Source organism: Corylus avellana, chromosome 4, assembly GCF_965113065.1.
Source record: "Corylus avellana chromosome 4, dhCorAvel1.hap1.2, whole genome shotgun sequence".
Classification (NCBI taxonomy): domain Eukaryota; kingdom Viridiplantae; phylum Streptophyta; class Magnoliopsida; order Fagales; family Betulaceae; genus Corylus; species Corylus avellana.
In genome coordinates, this window is record NC_142493.1 from 33,624,963 (window position 1) to 33,649,084 (window position 24,122).

Here is a 24,122-nt window from a genome sequence, read left to right on the forward strand (position 1 = left end):
ATTAAAAAAAAAAATCTCAAGGTGACCGAACCGTGTGACCCTTTTTTTTCTCTTCATTTTGTTCATTTAAAAAAAATGAAAATCGAAGGGTAATTTGATTTTTTTTAGGGGGTTTTCGTTAGGGTTTAGCCGCAAAAATTGACGGATGAGGTAAATTGCATCAAATTAAAAGTTCGAAGGGTAAAATTAGGAGTTTTTGAAATTTTATGAGTTTTTTTCGAAACGCGTAATAATTCAGAGTCCTTTACGAAGTTTCTCATAATTTATTTGAGACAGTTACTGCTCAAATTTGGACAATTTAATGTTAGATTAGAAATTGAAAGGATCACAATTAACTCTCCTCCAGTAAAAGCATGTCACATTAAGCATCAAAAAAAAATTATTGAGTGTTAGAAAATGTTTTGGACTTACCCATTGGAAACTCTCCGCCCATATGTAGTCTTCTAATTTATGCATGTCAACATCTACGTTGGTCCAAGGAAAAGATAAAAAAACAAAAGCAATAATGAAGATTAATGGAAAAACCATGTGCCATTGAAGAAACTATGTAAGCAGCCAGATCTTTTTCCGACCGCATTTTGATGTATTCCTTTCCTTGTTATCATTGTTAGTGGGAAAGATCCCCCTCACCTTCTTCTTTTCTTTTAGTTTTTCTCTTGTTGTTTCCTTCGGTTTTGTTTGTTTGTTTCTTAGGTATTAAAAAGGAAAGAAACTATGTCCAAGTTCACTTGGAAACGATGGATCAATGGGAACTTTGGAAAGCATGGGTCAAAGAGTCCACACGGTAGAATTTGTAGTGTAGGGGGATGTCCGCCGGGTGGGGTGGGAAATGTCCCATGGGTCAAAGAGACGGTAGAATTTGTGGTATAGGGGGGAATGTCCAATGGTCCCTAAAGTATCATATTTTTATCAAATCACTAGGTTTAAAATTTGCCAATGTTAGGGTTCCAATCTTTATCAAATTGATCCTTGATAAATTGATTATTTCATTAGAATTTCGTTAATTTTTTAACATTTGGACACTCTAGCTTGCCATGTAAGTTAGCATGGCATGTCATCATGCAAAGCACCCTTGTTAATTTTTTTTTCCTAAATTACGATGATGACGTGTCATGTTGATATAGCATTATGTGGCAAGTTAGAGTGTTCAAGATACTAAGTAGACATATTAATTGTGCCATTAGAATACGTGTTAGCTTTTAATTGAGTATTATCTGACATGTACATCAAAAAATTAAGGGAACTCAGAATAATTTATTTGATAAAGAATAACAGTTTAGATAGTAAATTGACAAAATTTAAATATTAAGAAGGGATTTGGTAAAAAGTATTAAGCACGGAACAAATTCTCTTCGATCCATTTTAAATTGGAGAATATTCAGTTAATAGTCAGGATTTCTCATATGTCCTATTAATAAAAATAAAAATAATATATTATATATATATTTTAAATTTAATTAAAAAAACAAAATAATGAAAAAAGTAAAAAAAATAATAAAAAATTAAAGGATGGCTGGCTGGACCACCCCAGTTGGGGCTGGGGGTGGCGGAAGCCACCTTATGACCCTTTGGGGTGGTTCGGCCACCCCCAAGGGCAATATCACCTAAAAAAAAAATAAAAAAAATTGAGTTAGCCCTTGGGTGTGGCCGATCCACCCCCAAGGACTGGTGTAGGGTGGCCGGAGGGCTCCGGCCATCCCCAACCGCCAAATCAATTTATTTATTATTTATTTATTTATTTATTGTGATTTTGCCCTTGGGGGTGGCTGGACCACCCACAAGGGCCATGGAAGCCACCCCCAGCCCCAACTGGGGTGGTTCGACCACTCCTTAATATTTTATTATATTTTTTTTTAAATTATTATTTCATTTTTTAATTAAATTTAAAATATTTTATTATTATTTTTATTAATGGGACAGATATTTCATTTATGGCCTCAGATCCTAATCATTAACTTGATATTTTATGGTCTAAAATGGACCGGAGAGAATCTAGATCCAATAGCATCTCTAGCAGTTGATGGCTATTTTAGCCACTCAAAATCAACTTTTTTAGTTTAGCTACTACTTTGTCACAATGAACTCACTATTTATTTTACAATTTACTTCATTTAAATACTATTTTTTTAATCTATTTTTTATTATAGATAGAGGAGAGAGGAACAGGGAGAGGGAGAGAGAGGAGATAGAAAAAGTAAAAAATGTTTAAAAAGTGCTACAAACTTTTAAATATGAATTGCAAGTTTTAGAAAAATTGCTATTTTAAAAGGTCTGTTGGAATACTAAATTTGCTTAAATTTAACTTAAAAATTAGTTTTAAACTTAAAAGCCTGTTGAAGCTCTGTAGCAGGGTCCTCTAACACGTTATTCCCGTTTAAAAATAAAATAAAAAATATTAAAGAAAGAAGAAAGAAAATTACAAACAAGATTAGAGAAATTACCGACCAACAAGCAAAGTAGTGGTACTTTATCCCAAAAACAAGTAATATATTGACCTCAGTTACACAAAAGATTCTATCGGCTTGCGCAAGCATATAATATTCCCATGACATCATGTGTTTGGCTTTACGAGAAGAGAAGGATGTTTTCGTCTTTTTATTTTTGTCACGAAATCAAATGACTTATATATATATATATATATATATATATATATAGCCGTGATACACGTTACACAGCGTGCTAGAAATTTTTCTTTTTAATATTTTAATGCCAAAAAAAAAAAAAAAAAATTTTGCACGCGCACACGTACGCTGTGTACTGTTTCCATCCACCCATATATATATATATATATTTTAAAAAAAGACTTAGAATTTTTCAAAGTCCACTTAGACCAAAAAGTCTTAAATAATAATAGACCATAAGTTCATCAATAAATAGAGCCACAATAACTATGGATGGAACTTATAACCTTTTGTCATCTAAAACTTTTATAAACAAAAAATAATCTTTTTATTACATTATATCATTTCTCTTAAAATAAAGATTCAGGATAAAGGAAAAGATGCCAAATTGATGCCTTGATGGCGATAAAGAAGCCAGCTGACATTGATGCCTTTTGGATCAAATTCATCATTATTTTTTTGAGTAGGGATAAAAGTGATTATTAATCTTTCAAAATGTATAGAAATTAGCTAAAAATTGGTTTATACTTAAAAGGAAAATGCTAAAGGCCTAATTATTTTACTCAACTTTAAACTAACTTTTGCCTTATTTTTTAATTTAAAAAATAATGAAATAAAAAATGAAAAAAATGTGTGAAGCAATAATATATATTTTTTTGTCCTTCTTTTGTTTGGTATTTTTTTTAAAAAAATAAAAATGATATTTTTCTTCATAATAATGTCTTCTTTTTTTTCTTTTTTTTTTTTTTTTTTTTTTTTTTTTTTATATTTGACACTTCCATGAATCTACATCACATCTCAATTTATTTAAACATTTTATTAAATATGCTAACTTGGTGCGTTTGCATTTGATACTTGGTCACATCCTGTTTTAAGAATGAGTGTTGCTACGTATACCATAACTTTTATTATCAATTTTTAGTAGTTTAAGAGGACTTTATCGTAATTAAGAATTTGAGGAGACATTGTCAATTATGAAAGTATGTGAACTTTTTCTAAAAAAATATAACTTGTCAATTTAATTAATTAATAATTAACTTAATATGGCAGGTGGTAACAACTATGAAGTCACGAGAGATCCAAACGTCTCGATATGGCCAGCTCATAGATGATACGAAATTGCTCCTAAACTCTTTCTCAAACTGGGTGTGTTATCATTTACCCCATAAGATTAATTATGCGGCACATGGTTTGACCAAAGAAAATTGTAAACACGTCATTAAGAGGTCTTGGATAAGTGAAGTTCAATGATTTATCCGTAATATTGTTTTGACAGAATAATCTGCCCTATCTTGATTTCTGAAATATCAACTATTACTCCTAAGTCCTAATATTATTTGGCCAATTGTAAAAATGCATCGCTTTATAAGAAAAATTATAGTAAAAATGTGATACCGTTGGATCCGATTCCGAACATATTCCGTCAGGAATTGCACGTGACTTAACCAAAAGCATTGCAGAAAAGACAAAACTGCATTGGTGCCAGTTCAAGCTTCTGCATGAAGCCATAGACCCAATTGGTCAATGTGTATCCAATTCCACGTAGTACCAGCAGAAGACAAGCGGGATTTCTTACCCACCAAGAAAGAAAACTCTAGAAACCTTTCTGGTTCCCTTATATATATGTGAACCTCTCTCACACTGAGCTTCTTGCGCAGAACTTTGACGAGCACTGAGAAGAGAACGAAATGGCGGGTGGTGAACAAAGCGTGACCCAGATCAACAACGGGGATGCTCTTGACTGTCGCTCTCTCCTCTCTTCTTCGGAGAGGGACTTTCTTGTCCGCAACAACGGTGATAAGGTATCTAATTTTTTTTTGTTTTTTTGATGGTTCAGGTATTTGAGTTTTCTCCTTGAATTTCCATTTTCTCGGGAATATATGGTCTGGGAAAGTTAATAAAGTACACACACACACACACCGAGGCACTTTTTCTTAGCCTTGTTGTTGGTTTGTTTACGTAAATTGAGCTTGTGAGATCAGGCCATACCCTGATTATAAGTTGATTTGATCAGACGCCTTGGTGCTTGGTTTTTTTACTTTTCAGTATTTGTTATTTTTGGAATAGGGGTTGAGAAATTTGGGCATTTTCTAATTCTGATTAGTTCCTCAATCACACCCACAGAGCATTGAAAAGAAAAAACAAAAAAGAGTTTGTGAGCAAGAGCTTCTATCATGGCTAATTCAAATATTTCTTTGACGAAGATCGTGAGATTTACAGTAGAACCCCGTATCTTATAGTGCTTTTTATTTTGGATGAGGCTAGGCTGCTCAATGCCATTGAGGATATGTTTTCGTGAAAATGATCTTTCCATTTGTAAAGAAATTCAGCTCTCAGGTGAAATTTTGAGAAAAATCGCAGCAGTTATCTAAGTTCGTGGGGAAAGAAATTTTACAAATGGGAAAGATTTTAATTGCCTAGTAGGCCTATGTAAATTTTTATTTTGTTCTAAAATAGACCAGTTTTTTACTTTTTACTGTATTCTGTACCAAACTAAGAAAAAAAGTTGAAGATGCTGAAGTAGGATTGGCTATTTATTCATCGATGGACTTTGAATATCATGTGACATCTATTATTATATCAAAACCAATGATGGGCTCGGTAGAGAATATTATGAATTTGTTAATTTGCATTAAGTTTTCCTTTTGGTTGGATGATCAGTTCCGTTGACTGAGTATGGGTAGTTGTAGCCATATGAATGTTATGGGGATGAGTTAAGAGGGAATCATTTCTGGAATTGTGAAATTTTACAGGTTCCAATTGACAGCTTGAAGGGGAAGAAGCTTTGGTTGTATTTTTCAGCATCATGGTGTGGCCCTTGTCGCCATTTCACCCCAACTTTAGTCGAGGTGTACAAAGAACTCTCAACAAAAGGTGATTTTGAGATCATTTTCATCTCGGCTGACGAGGACGAGGAGTCGTTCAATGGGTACTTCTCCAAAATGCCATGGCTTGCGATTCCATTTTCTGATTCAGATAAACGTGATCTCTTGAATGAGGAGTACAAGGTTAGGGGGATACCGACCCTTGTAATCATTGGTGAAGATGGGAAAGTTGTGAGTGACAGTGGAGTTGAGATCATTCGAGAGTATGGAGTTGAAGGCTACCCTTTTACAGAAGAAAGGATCAAAGAGCTGAAAGATCAAGAGGAAGCAGCCAGGAGGAATCAGTCGTTGACATCTCTCTTGGTCACCCGCTCACGCGACTTTGTAATTTCACCTAATGGAAACAGGGTAACTTTCGAATTTTGATGGTGTTGCCTGTTATATAAAATATATTATTCCTCTCCCCTAATCTCTGTATTTGTTCTTAATGTACAAGGTGCCTGTCTCTGAACTTGAAGGGAAGACAGTGGGTCTGTATTTCTCGTTGTTCTCATTCAAGTCATGTGGTGATTTTACTCCAATGCTTGTTGACGTTTATGAAAAATTGAAAGCAAAGGGAGAGGGCTTTGAGGTTGTGTTGATACCGCTTGATGATGAGGAGGAATTATTCAATCAAGGTTTCAGAAACATGCCTTGGTTTTCACTGCCCGTGAAGGACAAGGGCTGTGAGAAGCTGGCTCGATATTTTGAGCTCTCAACCCTCCCCACTGTGGTTATTATTGGGCCGGATGGAAAGACTGTTCATTCCAATGTTGCTGAAGCCATCGAAGAACACGGTGTTCTGGCATACCCATTCACCCCAGAAAAGTTTCAAGAGCTTGCTGAGATAGAGAAGGCAAAACGGGAAGCTCAAACGCTGGAGTCAATTTTGGTTTCAGGAGATCGAGATTTTGTCATTGGGAAAAATGGAGCCAAGGTAAAATCTATGATTTATTCAATGCTGCAAACTTTATGATAGCATGTTTATTATTTCATATGTTCTATCCAAACTCTTTGGTTGAACATGTGGTATTCTATTCTATGTTCTCTGTGAAGGACTTTCTCTGTCCCTTTGCAGCATGCATCTCCTTTTCTTCCTCATTTACCTGTTTCCTTTTTCAGATTCCAGTGTCGGATTTAGTGGGAAAGAACATCCTTATTTACTTCTCGGCACATTGGTGCCCGCCATGTCGCGCCTTTCTTCCAAAACTTATTGAAGCATACCACAAGATTAAGGCAAAGGATGATGCATTTGAAGTGATTTTCGTCTCTAGTGACAGGGACCAGGCGTCCTTTGATGATTTCTTTTCAGGAATGCCATGGCTAGCACTTCCCTTTGGTGACTCAAGGAAGGCATCACTGGGTCGCACTTTTAAGGTCTCTGGCATCCCCATGCTTGTAGCCATTGGACCAAGTGGCAGGACCGTCACAACAGAAGCCAGAGATCTCATCTCGAGTCATGGAGCCAATGCTTACCCTTTCAATGAGGAGCGGGTGAAGGAGATCGAGGCAGAATTTGAGGAGATGGCAAAGGGGTGGCCTAAGAAGGTAAAACACCCACTCCATGAGGAGCATGAGCTTGTTCTCTCTCGCCGTAGGACCTTTGTATGTGACGGTTGCAATGAGCAGGGAAATGGCTGGTCCTATTACTGTGATGAGTGTGACTTTGATCTTCATCCCAAGTGTGCCTTGGAAGAAAACAAAGATGATTCTATGGGAGGAGGAGAAAATCCCAAAGAAGGGTGGGTCTGTGATGGGGAAGTCTGCTCCAAAGCTTGACAGAGTCGCATGTGATACATGCAAGTCATCCTTTTTTTCTCTTTCCATGAGTGATTGTGATATGCGTGTAAGCTTCCAAGGTTACCTTCTCCTTAAGGTATCTTTGGAGTATTTAATAAATTATAATATGGATTTGGGTGTGCGATTGTGTGTTAATATAATAATATGATGTTGTGGATGGATGTCACAGTATTTGTGCCTCCTAAGCTCTAACTTGTTGCTTTGCCGCCATTTTGGTGAAAATTGAACTCAAGAGTATGAGCTTTTTTCGTAATTAGACGAGAATGCAATTGGGATGGATGGCTTTTATCACAATTTTTGCGCAAGTTATTGGTGGTGGGGTCGCCTCATGGGCTTATCAAGGTGTTAGGGCCATCTAGTTAAGAAGAAGTCCATTGGCTTGGTTCGAAAACCTATTCTAGGACTAAAATATACATATACTACAATAGAATGCGCAACACCCAATTCTTCCTCTTGCTAGGTCGTACATAGTTATCGGACCAAATACATAAGGGCTTAAAAGGCCAACATTATATAATTGCATAAGGATCCAGTTGAATTTAAGATTTTTTCCATACTTTCTAAATGAAAGATAGAATTGTCAAAAAAATTATAAATTGACAATTTTGCCTTTCTAAATGAAGGGATTGGTTCCTCTTCAAAATTCAACTCGAGAGAATCTCTTTTCTATACAACTGAACTAGCACTGGTTTAAAATTGAACCCAAGAAAGAGTGAATACGATTTATAGTGCGTTTCGCATTACGGTTTTATAGTCAAAATATGTGATTTTAAATTAAATTGTAAAAAATACTTTTCGAAATTACATTTTTAAAAAATTACGATTTAAAAACTCAAATTTATGTTTTCAAATAGTATGTAAAGACGTTTTCTTTAAAACACATAATTTTAAGTGTTAAACTGCGCTTTTTTCCAAGCTCTTCAAACCCTTGGCCTCTCTAATTCCATCAACCTCTCATCGCCATAAGCAGCCTCTATCGTCTCTAACTCATAGCCTTCATCTTCTGAAACCTTTGACCCTTACCTTTTTTCCAATATTCTTCCTCTTCTACAATTCCTATGCGACAATCGTTCGCTGTTCACAATGCAATAATGTCCACAAGAATTGATGATCAGCTCACCTTTCTCATCCTCATCAATCTTCATCTCCTCTTGATCCTTCTGCCACCTTCAACAGGTTTCTCTCAACCCCTTCCATGATGTTCATTTACTCATGTACGCAAATACAGGGCCTCTCTTTTCTTGCTCTAATGAAATTTAATTTCCTGTTCATCTCTATATGGATTTGGCTTCTATACAGTAGTCACAAACTACCGCATAGGTGCTGTTAAACTAAAACGACACTGTTTTGAGACTCACAATAAAAGTGAGTCTCAAAACTGTGTCGTTTTTTAGAATAGCAAAGGTCCCTTTTATGAGACTAAAATCGTGAGTTGACGCCGTAAGACTAACTTTACGATTCAAGACTCCATCAGTCCATCCCTGCAGAATCTCAGCATTACTTCCATTCATGAAACAACATTTATACATGGAGGTTATCTTCATATCGTCCTCACAAAACAGAGGAAGAGAGAGACGAATCTATAATATTGGCTTCTTCTTGTGCCTTTCCTGATATATTTTGCTGGGTTCAGAACTTTCCTGATATGTTTCCCTATCACCACTATGTGGACCTAAAAAACCATTCAAGCTCCGTTCCAAATCGACAAAGTTGATAGACGAGGAAACCACGCCTCAATCTGTTGATATTAAACTTCATTTTCAATTTCACTGTTTCTCTGCATATATTTTTCCAGTTCATCCCAACCATCCCTCAATCTCTCCATTGCCAAAAATAACCAAACCCCAACACTTTGTTTTTCTATCATTGCAGATTTGAATCTCCCTGTCGCTCTGTGAACCTCAAAACCATTCAAGCTCGGTTCCAAATCAACAAAGTTGATAGATGAGGAAACCATGTCGTTCAACATCTTGGTCAATTTCATTGAAGATGTCCTTGGCTCAAACAAGAACAACTCCTTCTCGACTAGATTCCATGTCCAACCTCAAAGACATGTTCAATTTCGCGTTTCTCACTCTAGCATTCCTCATCTGCATCTATGAAGTTCCGAAAAATCTCCGTTCAGGATGTCTTAATGATCTCAAGAGTCATCTGGCAAATTGTCAGCAGGGGCAGAACCAGAATTTTCAACTCGGAAGATGAACTTAAATAAATACAAGATTACATAGAAATATATAATCTGTATTTATATATGCCGAGTGTGTTCCCTATATATGCACTCAAAAGTTACAAAATATTTGACCGAATATATAAAAGAACAAAAAAAAAAAAAAAACAAATCGAAAATGCTTAAAAATTTAGTTTCCATTTTCTTTGACAATTAGTAGGAGGCAAACATGAAAAAAGTACAGTCCAATATGGCAAGCCGATAAATACCCCTCTATTTTTATACCCAATGTGTCGTGTGGTCTCAGACTTTCAGTTACCTAAGCCAAGCTTACCACTCGACTCTAAAACATTCTAACTGCAATTAGTAGAAAAATAAGCACACTCCTATACTCTGTTTTTTTGTACATCAAAATACAAAAACTCACATTTACAATTCACTCAGCAATCAACTATATTCTATACTATGCACCAACTATAGTATCTAGCAAATATTGTAGTTGATTAGACGTTTCCTTATTAAATTTCAGACTTGGTCTCAAGCAAATGAAAAAAAAAAAAAAAAAAAAAAAAAGTAAAATTAGTCATTATGATTTTGCTGACTTACAATTAGCTTCCTATGGTATTAAAATGAACTCAAAGGTCTCTGAGATATGCCAAAAAAATAATTTAGTCCTTACAATCAAATTTTGTCTACTAATTTAACAGATTCTGTTAGTATGACATTCACTTAAATATGACAAGTATTACAATTTTATTGATTTTAATATTTTACGCTATCAGAATCTATTAAGTCAGTGAACGAAATTTGATTATAGGAACCAAATTATTATTTTTTGGATAACTTAAGGACCTTTGAATTCATTTTGATTCCACCTAAAATTAATTGCAAATCAAATAAACCACGTCAACTGATTTTGCAATTTTTTTTTTTTAAAAGAAAAAAAATTGGAAATTTTGTGGGACTTGATTATGGTAGGTTCAGCTTTGAGCAAAAAATAAATCACCTGAAATAGCAAATCCAGTGTATTGGACCCAACAAAGAAATGTTATTTCTTGAGCGTAATGACTTGATGCTATGCAGAGTGCAGAGCTCAAAGTCCTACAAAAAAGTAGTTTCAAGTCTCAAATTAGGTCTGGAGTTTGGTTAGAAGCCAACGGGAAGAAACTAATTGGATGGGGGTATTTCCGGTTTTCTACGTTGCAAGAGGGGGGAAAATGTGAAAAGAAAAATTATGGGAGGTGTTGATGCACAGTTTTTCCAAATGATGACGTGGTACGCCTGCCGAGCTTGAGCTGACCAAGGCACGAACCATTTGACTGCACAATAAAGAAGAAGAAAGAAGGATCGAAGTGACCGGGGTGAGCCGGCGGGAACAATTCGATGCCTAAGTCAGAATGAGAAAGAAAGATGATATTGTCAACAACTACAGAGCAAGAGTTGCGATTACCTTTGCTTTGATAATATGACTTGTATTTATAGGCATCTGAGATAATTAGATTTCCCATTCATCAAGGAATCTTATCCCTTCATATCGGCTAAACAAACATTTGAATGAAAGATCATGTTTGTTAGTTGTTCCACGATTTCAGCGACTTGAGATCAGAGGATCAACTTTGTAACCTTTTAGGCGATGCTAAATTAGAGCGTTCGAGTAGGACTTGATCGCCTTTGTGATCTTAGATATCAACTGACATATCTTCATGGATATATGCAAGATCTAGATTGTAAAAAATATGATAACAAGATTACCTAGATATTAAAAGTAACATCTTTCAGGATATTGGAGTTATTCCTTTTACCGAGACTTACATGTCCTGAATTATTCTCGGACTTTATGGTCTCGGCTAGAGGTTGCCTCGGATTCGTGGTCTCGGATCACATGAGTAGGTCTCGTCTCGAATCACATGAGTAGGTCTCGGATTTGGGCCTCCCATAAGCAGGTCCCGGATTTGGGTCCCTTCTGGTTGGGCCCAAGGACTGCTCAATAAATAGTAGGCTGGTTCATGACCTAACAGGGGGACAGAACAATTTTTAAAAAATGACATATTCTAAGAAGAATTTTAAAACTTTTCTGCCCTGATTGTCAATCAAAACAAGATTTTTGCTTGTATTATATACACCGTAAATTTAGTCTTACGGCGTCAACTTAATTTATGAGACCTTTGCTATCCTAAAAAGTCGACATAGTTTTGAGATTCACTTTTGCTGTGAGTCCCAAAACAGTGTCGATTCAATATAACAAAAATCTATGCGGGCATAGAAGCTGGATCCTTCAAATTAACACCCATTCGGTTTAGACCCAGCAAAACCAAGAGCAACCCTTACGGCTAAGCCTCAATAAATCTAACCAGAAATACCAAAATTAAATATCCAACTTAAAGTACCAACAATCGTCCAAACCTTCAGCAATTCAAGTCTTTGAAAATCTTCCCTTTTCCCGAATCCCTCTTTGATTAGGAAAAAAAAAAAATCTTTGAAAATCTAACTGAATCAAGAATCATAAATAAAAATGATGAACTTAACCTTTAAAGGACCTAGTCAATCCACTCGGCCAAACTCACTTACTACTTTTCTTCTTCTTCTTCTCTCTTTCGTTAATTTCTTGTCTTCTCACTCTTATGATCGGCTGATATAGGAAGGGAAGGGAAGAAGATAGAAAGTGTTAGTTTTTTTGTTGGCTAAATTCGATGATTAAAACGGACACTTCAAGTAACAAGAATCTGTTAAATTGTCAGTTATCCAAAAAACTTAACTTTTGGGACTGATAGTTTAATATGGTATTAGATCCAAAGGTACTGGGATCGAACCTTAACTTCGTCAAATCAACCCCCATTTAAATTAAATATTTCACGTGTTGGGCCGCACCTATTAAAAGGAAGAGTTTGAGTTCACACGTGAGAGGAAGTGTTAAAGTGTTGATTAAGTAATTAAATTTACCTATTTCTATCAGCTTAAGCTTTTGGGATAAATAATAATTTAATATAGTATCAGAGCATGTTAAATTACCTTTTGGACGGCTCGTAGCTTCCAGGTTTATTTTACAATGTAATTATGCTTTAACTAAACTAGGGGTCTTTAAGCTTTTATATATATATATAGGTACGTATTTCCATCAGGGAATTCGTGATAAGCTGAGCTAAGGGAGTTATCTTATTTGTAATCTATAACTCATTTCTCTTAAAGTGATTTGTGGTTTGCAGTAGTTCATTGATAAATTACGGTTGAGAAATCTATCGGCAAGGTTCGATAAAAAAGAATCACATTTAAAGAAGATTGTGAGCAAGGCAACAAGTTTGAGGCTTGTCGATAATTTTTTTATAATAATTTCTTGCATTTGATTGCCCCATAAAAGTTTTACTTTTAGAACGACTTTTAAAATATTTTCTTTTTATCATCAAAATATTTGTGTCTATTTACTTTATTGCTTTACATATTTTAGTACTTCAATTATTTATTAATTCCGCATTAATTGTCATAAACACACATTTAGAGTCGGTATACGTACGTTTTTCAGAAAGTGAAAGTGAAATTGAAGGGAAGGTGTGACCGCGCGGTGAAGAAAGAAAGAGAAGGTTGATTTGCAGATACGAACCCCTTTCCCTCATCTAACCTCTCTCTCCATGGTCACTGTTTCTTTCTCTCTCAAACGCCAGCCCTCTCTCTCTCTCTCGCTTCTGACCCTGACGTATGCTCTCTCTCTCTCTCTCTCTCTCTCTCTCATATCATCTCTCTCCCTCTTGCTCCGTGTTCGAAGTGAGACTAAGGAAAGAATTAAGAAGGAGAAAAGCCTGCCGACAGGGAGAAAAGAAAGAAATATGAGAAAAATGAGAAAAGAAAAGAAATAATTGAGTAGTTAAGAGTGGTTGTCGGTAGATGTGGGGTGGGGGGAAAGAAAAGAAAGAAAGAAAAATAATAAATAAGAAAGAACATGCGTGATTGAGGAAAAATAATAAAATAGTAAAAGAGTGTCGGCCATGTTAAGAAAAATGGGAAAAGTGGAAATGATTCGGGTGCAGGTTTTCCCAAAACTGACCCATCATTCTTAAAATAATTTCTCTAATTCTCTCTACTAATAAATCATTCACTATAAAATCATCCTCTAAATTGATAGTATAATATTCTGTTAACCTAATAAAATCATCATATCTCTTAAAACACCAAATAAAATAATCTGCAGATAACCTCATAAAAATAATCAAGGCTTATGATATAATCATCTCAAATCAATCTGTTTAGAAAAAAAAAAAATCATCTCAAATCAATATTCAGACCTATAATATTTATATAACATCGAATTTTTCTCAAAATAAATATCATTATTTAATATAAATATGAAAATAGTCTTTTATCATCAAAATAATATCTTTAAATGAAGATTTTAAATCTGAAACGCTATAGAATATGTTAGAAAAAATTTTGGACTTAACCATTGGAAACTCTCCACCAGTGGCGGATCCAGACAATTCATATTGGGGGTGCCGCTAAAATTTTTTTGGCGTCTTAAAAATTTTTTTCACCCTAAAAATTTTGTAATTTACACAATATATGCATCACAAAAAAAATATATACATAAAAATTCATAAATATGTGCTCAAATTGATATATTAGAAATGTAACATGTCGACACTATATCAAAAAGACAGAAATACAAAAAAAAAAAAAAAAAAAAGTGTCTAGAATTGCACTTTACGTTCTCTTAAAAGTACAAAATCATCAAGTATCGAATTTAAATCAAAGCTCTCAGCAATTTCCCTTTCAATATAGAGAAATGAACTATTTGCAAGAAAATCATCCTCAATTTTGTTGCAAAGTCAAAGTCGTGTTTTAACAATTTTTATTGCTGAAAATGCTAGTTCGGTAATTACTAAGATATATTCTTCTCTTAATTTGATCAAAGCCTAAAGAGGCTAAACAATATCATAACACAAATATAACACTTCCAGAATAAAAAAAGTAAGCAGATTCTTACACCCTAAAACACAAAAATCTATACTTTGCAGTTCATGACCACCCACGAAATGATAAAAAAAAAATGCAAAACTCTACTTCTCTCCCAGTTGTGTTCACCATCAGTCTCCTAGCAGCAACTTGTATTCATATATATATATATATATATATATATATATATATGAAGGTTTTATTATTGAGTTCTTCTTCTACTAACTATTTCTTCTTATTTTCTTGGTGTGTATATAAGATCAGAGCGCCAACATGCAAGTGGCCACAGAGCAGGGAAGGGAGTGCCACGGCACCCCCAACCACCAACGTGGCTCCGCCACTGCTCTCCACCCATATGTAGTCTTCTAATTTTTGCATGTGCTCCTCGTTCAAAAAGTAAACATTGACGTGGTCCAAGGAAAAGATAAGAAAACAAAAGCAATAATGAAAATTAATGGAGATATCATGTGCTATTGAAGAAACTATGTCCAAGTTCACTTGGACACGATGGGCCAATGTGAACTTTGGAAAGCATGGGTCAAAGAGTCCACGCGGAAGAATTTGTAGGATAGGGGGATTTCCCAATGGTCCCTAAATTATCATCTTTTTTTATCAAATCACTAGGTTTAAGTTTTGTCAATTTTAGGGTTCCAATCTTTATCAAATTGATCCTTTCATTAGAATTTCGTTGATTTTTTAACATTTGGACACTCTAAATTGCCATGTAAAGTCGTGTTACGTACCATGACATGTAGGGATTTAGGCAGAGTTTGATATGAGTAGGAGCTAAGGGCCAAAAATTTTAATATGTAAGAGCCAATCAACAAAAAAAAAAAATCTAAGATTTTTTTTTTTTTTTACCATAATTTTTTAATCTTGTGTTGGGGAAGGGAGCATGGCCTACACCGGCCACCCATCTCCGGCACTAATGGCATGGGCATGTGATCATCAAAGCACCCTCGTTAATTTTTTTCTTAAATTACGATGATGATGTGTCATGTTGATGTAGCATTATGTGACAAGTTAGTGTGTTCAGATACTAAATAGACATATTAATAATGCCATTAGGACACGTTAGCTTTTAATCGAGTATTATATGACATGTACATCAAAAAAATGAAGGGAACTCAGAATAATCTATTTGATAAAGATTAAAAGTTTAGATAGTAAATTGACAAAATTTAAATATTAAGAAGAGATTTGGTTAAAAGTACTAATCAGGGACCTCTAACACGTTTTTACTGTTTAAAAATAAAATAAAAATATTAAAGAAAGAAGAAAGAAAATTACAAACAAGATTAGAGAAATTACCGACCAACATGCAAAGGAGTGGAACTTTATCCCAAAAACAACTAATTCATTCACCTCGGTCCTCGGTTACACAAAAGATTCTATCGGCTTGCGCAAGCATATAATATTCCCATGACATCATGTGTTTAACTTTTCGTTTTGTTTCAATCAAATGACATGGAATTTTTCAAAGTCGTCCTAGACCAAAAAAAAAAAAAAATCATTTATTTTATTTCTTTAAAATAAACATCCAATATATTCTCTTTTGCATTCTACAAGCCATCTCCTCACCATTTCTTCTCTCTTAACCTTTATTTATTTTTTGAAAAAATTAAAATGTTAAACTGAAGAGATGGTTTGTAGAATGCATTGTAACATTCCTCAAAAAAAAAAAAAAAAAAAAAAAAGAACATTCTTAGTTTCCGGCCTTTTGCTTTTTGTTGTTGCTATAATTGTCTTGGATTTTGATATGGTTCAGTAGATACTAGGTTGTGCATAACTCACACAAAGTTGATACCTCTTCTCTTTTGAGGCAAATCAAGTTTAGTGTAAAATCCCATGAGCAAGCTTGGGAGAATGCCCTGATGTGGAAAATATATTGAAGGCTCTCCTAAGTCCTAATGGACTTATTTTTTTTTAAGTAACTTATGATGTTGTTATCAGGAAATCATTCCCTGTTATCTCATCACTAGAGTGAATTTTAAATGATTCTTTATTAGATGAACTTACAATTATTTTAGATAACTCTAATTATAAATTAATTAGAGTTTTCATTTATTACACATATATAATTAACACTTCTACGGAGTTTGAATAGGACACTTGGTCACATTCTGTTTTAGGAATAAGCGTTGCAATGTATACTATAACTTTTAGGGGCAAACCCAAGATTTGTAACTTGGAGGGACGAACTTACACAAATACATAGATACATATACTATAGTATCCCTATATATCTATTTGTGTGTTTATATAAAATAAATATAGAGAAGCCTTAAATTTAAGCTATTATTGCATACAAAAGTTACATGTGTTAATATAAATTAAACCCTTTATTTTAATGAGATCCCCCGGAGCTCCAAAAAATGGCAGAGTCAAGTCTAAATAATGTAGTAAACCGAAAGTCATTAATTAAATGGAGAAATTTCGGTTTTTTTAAGTTAATAGAAGGGAAAAAACTAACCGAAAATTTTAGGAGGGCAAAAATATAATTTTGGGGGATAAAAGTAAAATTAAAAAAAAAAAATCCTAAAAAGGGCAAAAATATAATTTTGGGAAGACATATTTCTAAAAGTATTATATATTAAGAAAATTTAGAAAATATTTGGGGACCCCCCCACCCACAACCCTTCCCATGATAACTTGATAACTTTTACAATTAATTTTTGGTAGTTTAGTGGATATTATGGTAATTGAAAGTTTGAGAAGATATTGTCAATTGTGTGATAATTTGAGGGAGTATGTGGACTTCTCAAAAAATATAACTTGTCAATTTAATTAATTAATAATTTGAGAATAACTTCTATAAGGTCTTGGTACAAATCAAGACATTTGTGCCAACCAATAAGGACTTGACAAATCAGCGAAGAACACTTTAAGGAAAATAAGCAAAAACATTGAATTTTTATTCTCATATAAAAACCTTTCCTTCACTTTTCCTATTTATTTACCAAGCCATGCACCACAATGCTGCTGCCGGCGGCGGCTGCCACGGATCCAGCATACTTAATTTACTTATTAAGTATGCACTTAATAATTATTTGGCCTCTTATAAAAATGCAACGCTTTATAAAAGAAAATTATAGTAAAAAAATGTCATCCGTTGGATCCGAGCATATTCCGTCAGGAATTGCACGTGATTCAACCAAAAGCATTGCAGAAAAAGGCAAAACTGCATTTGTCCTTCTGCATACAGCCAATAGACCCAATTGGTCAATGTGTCACCAACTCCACATAGTACCCACGGGCCACAGAAGCTAAGCGGGATTTCTTACCCACGATGAAAGAAAACTCTAGAAACTTCTGTGGTTCCCTTATAAGTGATCCTCTCTCACACTGAGCTTCTTGCGCAGAACATTGACGAGCACTGAGAAGAAAAAGAAATGGCGGGTGGTGAACAATGCGTGACCCAGATCAACGACGGGGATGCTCTTGAATCTCCCTCTCTCCTCTCTTCTTCGGAGAGGGACTTTCTTGTCCACAACAACGGTGAGCAGGTACGTGATTTTTTTTTAGAAAATTACAGTTCACCCCTTCAAAGTTGACACCATTTTTTAATTCGAACACTAAAATTTCAATGTTTGCAATCCACTTTCCCAAAGTTTCAAATTTTTGCAATTTGACCAATTTTATCCAAAACTTCTCATATTACTCATAATTCTTATTTTTTATTTTTTATAAAAAAAATTTAAAAAAATTTGGGGTGGTCGTAGCCACCCCTTTGGTCATCTGGTCATTTTTGCACCCCAAATTTGTTTTCGTTTTCAAAAAAAAATACAAAATAAATCAGGGGCAATATGGTAATTTTGAGATGATATTGGTCGAATTGAAAAAAATTAGAACTTTGTGGGGATGGATTGCAAAAATCGAAACTTTGATATTCGAATTGAAAAACGCTGTCAACTTTGAGAGAGTAAACTATAATTTTCACTTTTTTTTTTTTCGATAGTTCAGAGGTATTTGAATTTCCATTTTCTCATTAATAATTTTGGGGGAGAAGGGTTGTGGAACCAAACAAATGAACCCAGAAAAATTTTCAAACTGACATGGCAGACCGTGACTTGGCAGATCGTGAGTGGCAGAAAAGGAAGAGATAATTGCATTTTTTTTAAGGATAGAGTTTTCCTCCAAACTGTGTTGGATGAAATTCTTGTAACATATTCTATAAAAATAGAGTAGAGATTTTCGGCAGCCTGGGGTCATCCCAGCGTCTGCGAAAGTTTGACGTGGCCAAATTTATTTATTTATTTTTAATTGAAGAAGAGATATATTAAAAGAAAATCCAAATTTGAGGTATTAGCACTAAAATTGAGGTATTAACACCAAATTTGAGACATTAGCACCAAATTTAAGATGTTCGAATCCCTTTTGGGTGATACAATCTCTAAAAGGTTAACCTTTCACCCCTAGATTTTAGTTTTGAATCAAAAAACAAGTTTAGAGGCATTAGAAATTAAATATTAACTCATAGAAATTTAACTAAGAAAATTTTTATTTTTTATTTTTTTAATATATGTCCAATGCATAACAGGACTCGGAAGAGAGAGATTTTTCCACAAATATATATATATATATATGCTTAGGAAGTTTGCCTTGTGAGTGAGTACCTATGATCAGATTCTGTAAGACTTTACCCAGTGAGTGATTTTGTATGTCAAAATGTGGAGATCTAATTCCTCTGTTAGCTCTAATTCTAGCTTGTCACCTGACGTGGTGAATTTCGAACAATTTTCTGTTGAAGGTGATAATGATTTTAAATTTGATAAATGGAATATCCCCAAACTCTCTACTTCTGATGTTTATATTACTTCTTGGTTAAAATCTTCTTTTAAGATTTCATATTCTGTAAAAACTGTTGAATAAACATTTGCTATTTCAGGTAAGAATCAAATTATTACCTTGTTTAATAAGAAATTTGTTAATGATTATCTTGCTAAAGGTTACAAATTCTTGCATATTGGTTATGTTCAAGTTGCAGTCAAGCCTTTGACTCGATTTGGTATCAAAGCCTTAATAGACTACCGATCCTCTCACTTTCCCAGTTGGGTACGAAGAGGCTCTCCTACGGCAGGTTCGTGTTCGTTCAAGTGCTAGGACACGGATGCTTTGGTAGGTACGGGTGTGGGCCATGACGGGGAAAGCCGTCCCTCACGCTTGGAGTTAGGGTTGGTCAGGCATAAGCAACTTGGCGTCATGCCCCTCGAGTCTTTGTCGGACGAGAGCTCCCATTTGGTATCAGAGCCATAAGAGTTCCGGTCTCTTTGTTGCCTTGATGTACACCCTGTTATCTTCTAACCTCCCTGATTATCGTCTTGCTTTTGATCTTTCTGAGTCCTTGCTCCCTATTAACCTTTCTCTGTATAAAGCTCCTAGTTGTTGAACGGTAGTCCACCACCCCGTCATTATATATATATATATATATATATATATATATATATATATATATATATATATATATATTTTAATAAAGGCACATCAGACTTTGACAGACACTTGTCTGACTCTTGATAGCCGGATAGTATGACTCATAAAATAACATGTGTCACTTTTCATGTGAGAAGCACATGTTTTTTAAATAGCATGTGAGAAGCACATACTTTTTAAATAAAATTTCTTTCAACTATATCATTACAATTAAAAAAAGCATGTGATTCTCACATGTAAATGACATAAGTCATTTTTATAGAATAGATTTGAGGAATTTCCTCCAACCCAGTTTGAAGGAAAACTCAAAACTCCGTCTTTTTTTTTTTTTTTTTAATTTAAAAACGTTTGCAACCTCAGTTTGAAATTTTTTTGGGGTTCATTTGTTTGGCTTTCTAACACTTCTCATTTAGGGGTGTCAACCCAGTCTCAATTCTGGTTATTGGCCAAAATTGGGAACCGGAACCGGGGTACCCAGTTTTTAAAATTTTTAAAACCGGAACCGAAACTAAGTACCCAGTTATACAATAACCGGCCGGTTTCATTTTTTTTTAAAAAAAAAAAAATTCATTTTGGACTTATTTTGGGTATTGGGCTTATTTGAGGTATTAGGTCTATTTTTGTGCTTAATTTAACAATTTTTTACCCATTTTTAAAAAAACACAATTAGCATTTTGTTTCCCAATAAGTTGGGCTTTGTTGTGGTTGTTAAAAAAAAAAAACAAAAAATCTAAAAAATCCCAAAAAAATCCTAAAAAATCTTTGTTTTTGGTATTTTGGTCTTAAAAAAACAAAAATTTAATGTTTAAAAATATCATAAAACTTCGTTGTTTAAAAATGCCCTTAAAATCCAATGTTTACAAATGCCATAAAAATTTAATGTTTTAAAATGCCCTAAAAAATTTAAAAAAATAATAAAAAATATTATTTTATATATATACCGGGTTACCCAGTTATATAGTTATGACCAGGTGCTAAAAATGGGAACCAGAACCGGATACCTAATTACTGAATTTTTCCAACAGATTTTCCAGTTACTAGTTTGTACTCCGTTTCCCGGTTGGTACCCGATTTTTTTTTACACCCCTAGTAGTATATGGTCTGGGAAAGTTAATAAAGTACACGTACACACTGAGGCACATTTTGTTAGCCTTGTTGTTGGTTTGTTTAAGTAAAATGAGCTTGTGATCAGGTCATCCCCTGATTATAAGGTGATTTGATTAGACGCCTTGGTGCTTGGCTTTTGTCTTTTCATTATTTGTTATTTTTGGAAGAGGGGTTGAGAAATTTGGGCATTTTCTAATTCTGATTAGTTCTTTGATCACACCCACAGAGCATTTAAAAGAAAAGAAAAAAAAAAAATTATGAGCAAGAATTCTGTCATGGAATAGTTTGATAAGTTTAGAAGACCAATTAAGAGTTTGATAAGTTTATGGGGAAAGCAAATTTAACAAATGGGGAAGATTTTAATTGCATAGTAAGGCTATGTAAATTTTTATTTAGTTCTGAAATAGACGAGTTTTTACTATTTAACAAATGGGGAAGGTTGTGATTTTTTACAGGTTAAAATTGACAGCTTGAAGGGGAAGAAGCTTTGGTTGTATTTTTCAGCATCATGGTGTGGCCCTTGTCGCCATTTCACCCCGAGTTTAGTCGAGGTGTACAAAGAGCTCTCTACAAAAGGTGATTTTGAGATCATTTTCATCTCGGCTTACGAGGACGAGGAGTCGTTCAATGGGTACTTCTCCAAAATGCCATGGCTTGCGATTCCATTTTCTGATTCAGAGAAACGTGATCTCTTGAATGAGGAGTTCAAGGTTAGGGGGATACCTACCCTTGTAATCATTGGTGAAGATGGGAAAGTTGTGAGTGACAGTGGAGTTGAGATCATTCGAGAGTATGGAGTTGAAGGCTACCCTTTTACAGAAGAAAGGATCAAAGAGCTGAAAGATCAAGAGGAAGCAGCCAGGAGGAATCAGTCGTTGACATCTCTCTTGGTCACCAGCTCACGCGACTTTGTAATTTCACCTAGTGGAAACAGGGTAACTTTCGAATTTCGATGGTGTTGCCTGTTATATAAAATATGTTATTCCTCTCCCCTAATCTCTGTATTTGTTCTTAATGTACAAGGTGCCTGTCTCTGAACTTGAAGGGAAGACAGTGGGTCTGTATTTCTCAGGTGGTGATTTTACTCCAATGCTTGTTGACGTTTATGAAAAATTGAAAGCAAAGGGAGAGGGCTTTGAGGTTGTGTTGATACCGCTTGATGATGAGGAGGAATCATTCAATCAAGGTTTCAGAAACATGCCTTGGTTTTCACTGCCCGTGAAGGACAAGGGCTGTGAGAAGCTGGCTCGATACTTTGAGCTCTCAACCCTCCCCACTGTGGTTATTGTTGGGCCGGATGGAAAGACTGTTCATTCCAATGTTGCTGAAGCCATCGTAGAACACGGTGTTCTGGCATACCCATTCACCCCAGAAAAGTTTGCAGAGCTTGCTGAGATAGAGAAGGCAAAACGGGAAGCTCAAACGCTGGAGTCAATTTTGGTTTCAGGAGATCGAGATTTTGTCATTGGAAAAAATGGAGCCAAGGTAAAATCTATGATTTATTCAATGCTGCAAACTTTATGATAGCATGTCCTATTCTATTCTATGTTCTCTGTCCCTTTGCATCTCCTTTTCTTCCTCATTTACCTGTTTCCTTTTTCAGATTCCAGTGTCGGATTTAGTGGGAAAGAACATCCTTATTTACTTCTCGGCACATTGGTGCCCGCCATGTCGCGCATTTCTTCCAAAACTTATCGAAGCATACCGTAAGATCAAGGCAAAGGTTGATGCATTTGAAGTGATTTTCATCTCTAGTGACAGGGACCAGGCGTCCTTTGATGAATTCTTTTCAGGAATGCCATGGCTAGCACTTCCCTTTGGTGACTCAAGGAAGGCATCACTGAGTCGTACTTTTAAGGTCTCTGGCATCCCCATGCTTGTAGCCATTGGACCAAGTGGCAGGACCGTCACAAGAGAAGCCAGAGATCTCATCCCGAGTCATGGAGCCAATGCTTACCCTTTCAATGACGAGCGAGTGAAGGAGATCGAGGCAGAATTTGAGGAGATGGCAAAGGGGTGGCCTAAGAGGGTAAAACACCCACTCCATGAGGAGCATGAGCTTGTTCTCTCTCGCGGTAAGACCTTTGTATGTGACGGTTGCGATGAGCTGGGAAATGGCTGGTCCTATTACTGTGATGAGTGTGACTTTGATCTTCATCCCAAGTGTGCCTTGGAAGAAAACAAAGATGATTCTATGGGAGGAGGAGAAAATCCCAAAGAAGGGTGGGTTTGTGATGGGGAAGTCTGCTCCAAAGCTTGACAGAGTCGCATGTGATACGAGTCACCCTTTTTTTCTCTTTCCATGAGTGATTGTGATATGAGTGTAAGCTTCCAAGGTTACCTTCTCCTTGAGGTATCTTTGGGGTATATAATATATTATAATATGGATTTAGGTGTGCTATTGTGTATTAATATAATAATATGACGTTGTGGATGGACGTCAAGAGTCTTTGTGCCTTCTATGTTCTAACTTGTTGCTTTGCACCACAACCAATTCTTTCTCTAGCTAGGTCGTACATAGTTATGGGACAAAAAACCAGAAGGGCTTAAAAGACGTTAACGCCATACATCCGACACCAATTTAAATTGAAGTCAAGAGAGAGTGAATACTTATAATCAATATGTGCGATTTTAAATTAAATCGTAAAAAATATTGTTTGGAATTGCATTTTTAAAAAATTGACAAATTGAGATTTAAAAATGCAAATTTACATTTTCAAATTGTATGTAATTAGGTTTTCTTTAAAACGTAGAATTTTAAGGGTTAAATTGCGATTTTAAAGATCAAACTACGCTTTTTCCAAACACTCCAAACCCTTGGCCTCTCCGATTCCATCAAGCTCTCATCGCCACAAGCAGCCTTTATCGTCTCTAACTCATACCCTCCATCTTCAGCAACCTTGGATCCCTACATTTTTTCCGATATCCTTCTTCTTCTACAATTCCTATGAGACTCGTTCACCGTTCATGGTTAAGGTATACCCCTACTTGGCTACTTTAGCTACGCAAATAATGGGAACTATGTTTCTTTGGATTACACATTGTTTAAATCCTAGAACACGGTTGGAGATGGTCCGTTAGCGTATAGTAATCTCTTCAACGCGAGTGTTGACATGTTTGTGTATGCAATGGAGCCTATGGAGAAGGCAGGGTTTGAGGGAGTGCCAATCGTGGTGATGGAGACAGGGT

General features: G+C 35.2%; 2 protein-coding genes across 2 annotated transcripts; both read left to right on the plus strand.

Moving 5' to 3' along the window:
* Positions 1-4,213: 4,213 nt before the first annotated feature.
* Positions 4,214-7,479, plus strand: LOC132177433 (putative nucleoredoxin 1). Its single transcript, XM_059589757.2, has 4 exons — positions 4,214-4,423; positions 5,375-5,854; positions 5,943-6,422; positions 6,608-7,479. Exons 1-4 carry the CDS (start codon positions 4,310-4,312, stop codon positions 7,262-7,264), a joined length of 1,731 nt encoding a protein of 576 aa, XP_059445740.2. The 5' UTR covers positions 4,214-4,309; the 3' UTR covers positions 7,265-7,479.
* Positions 7,480-17,785: 10,306 nt separating this feature from the next.
* Positions 17,786-23,288, plus strand: LOC132178967 (putative nucleoredoxin 1). The gene is made up of 4 exons (XM_088515714.1): positions 17,786-17,899; positions 21,341-21,868; positions 21,957-22,418; positions 22,537-23,288. The coding sequence occupies exons 1-4, from the start codon at positions 17,786-17,788 to the stop codon at positions 23,191-23,193; spliced, it is 1,761 nt and encodes a 586-aa protein (XP_088371840.1). The 3' UTR covers positions 23,194-23,288.
* Positions 23,289-24,122: the final 834 nt, after the last annotated feature.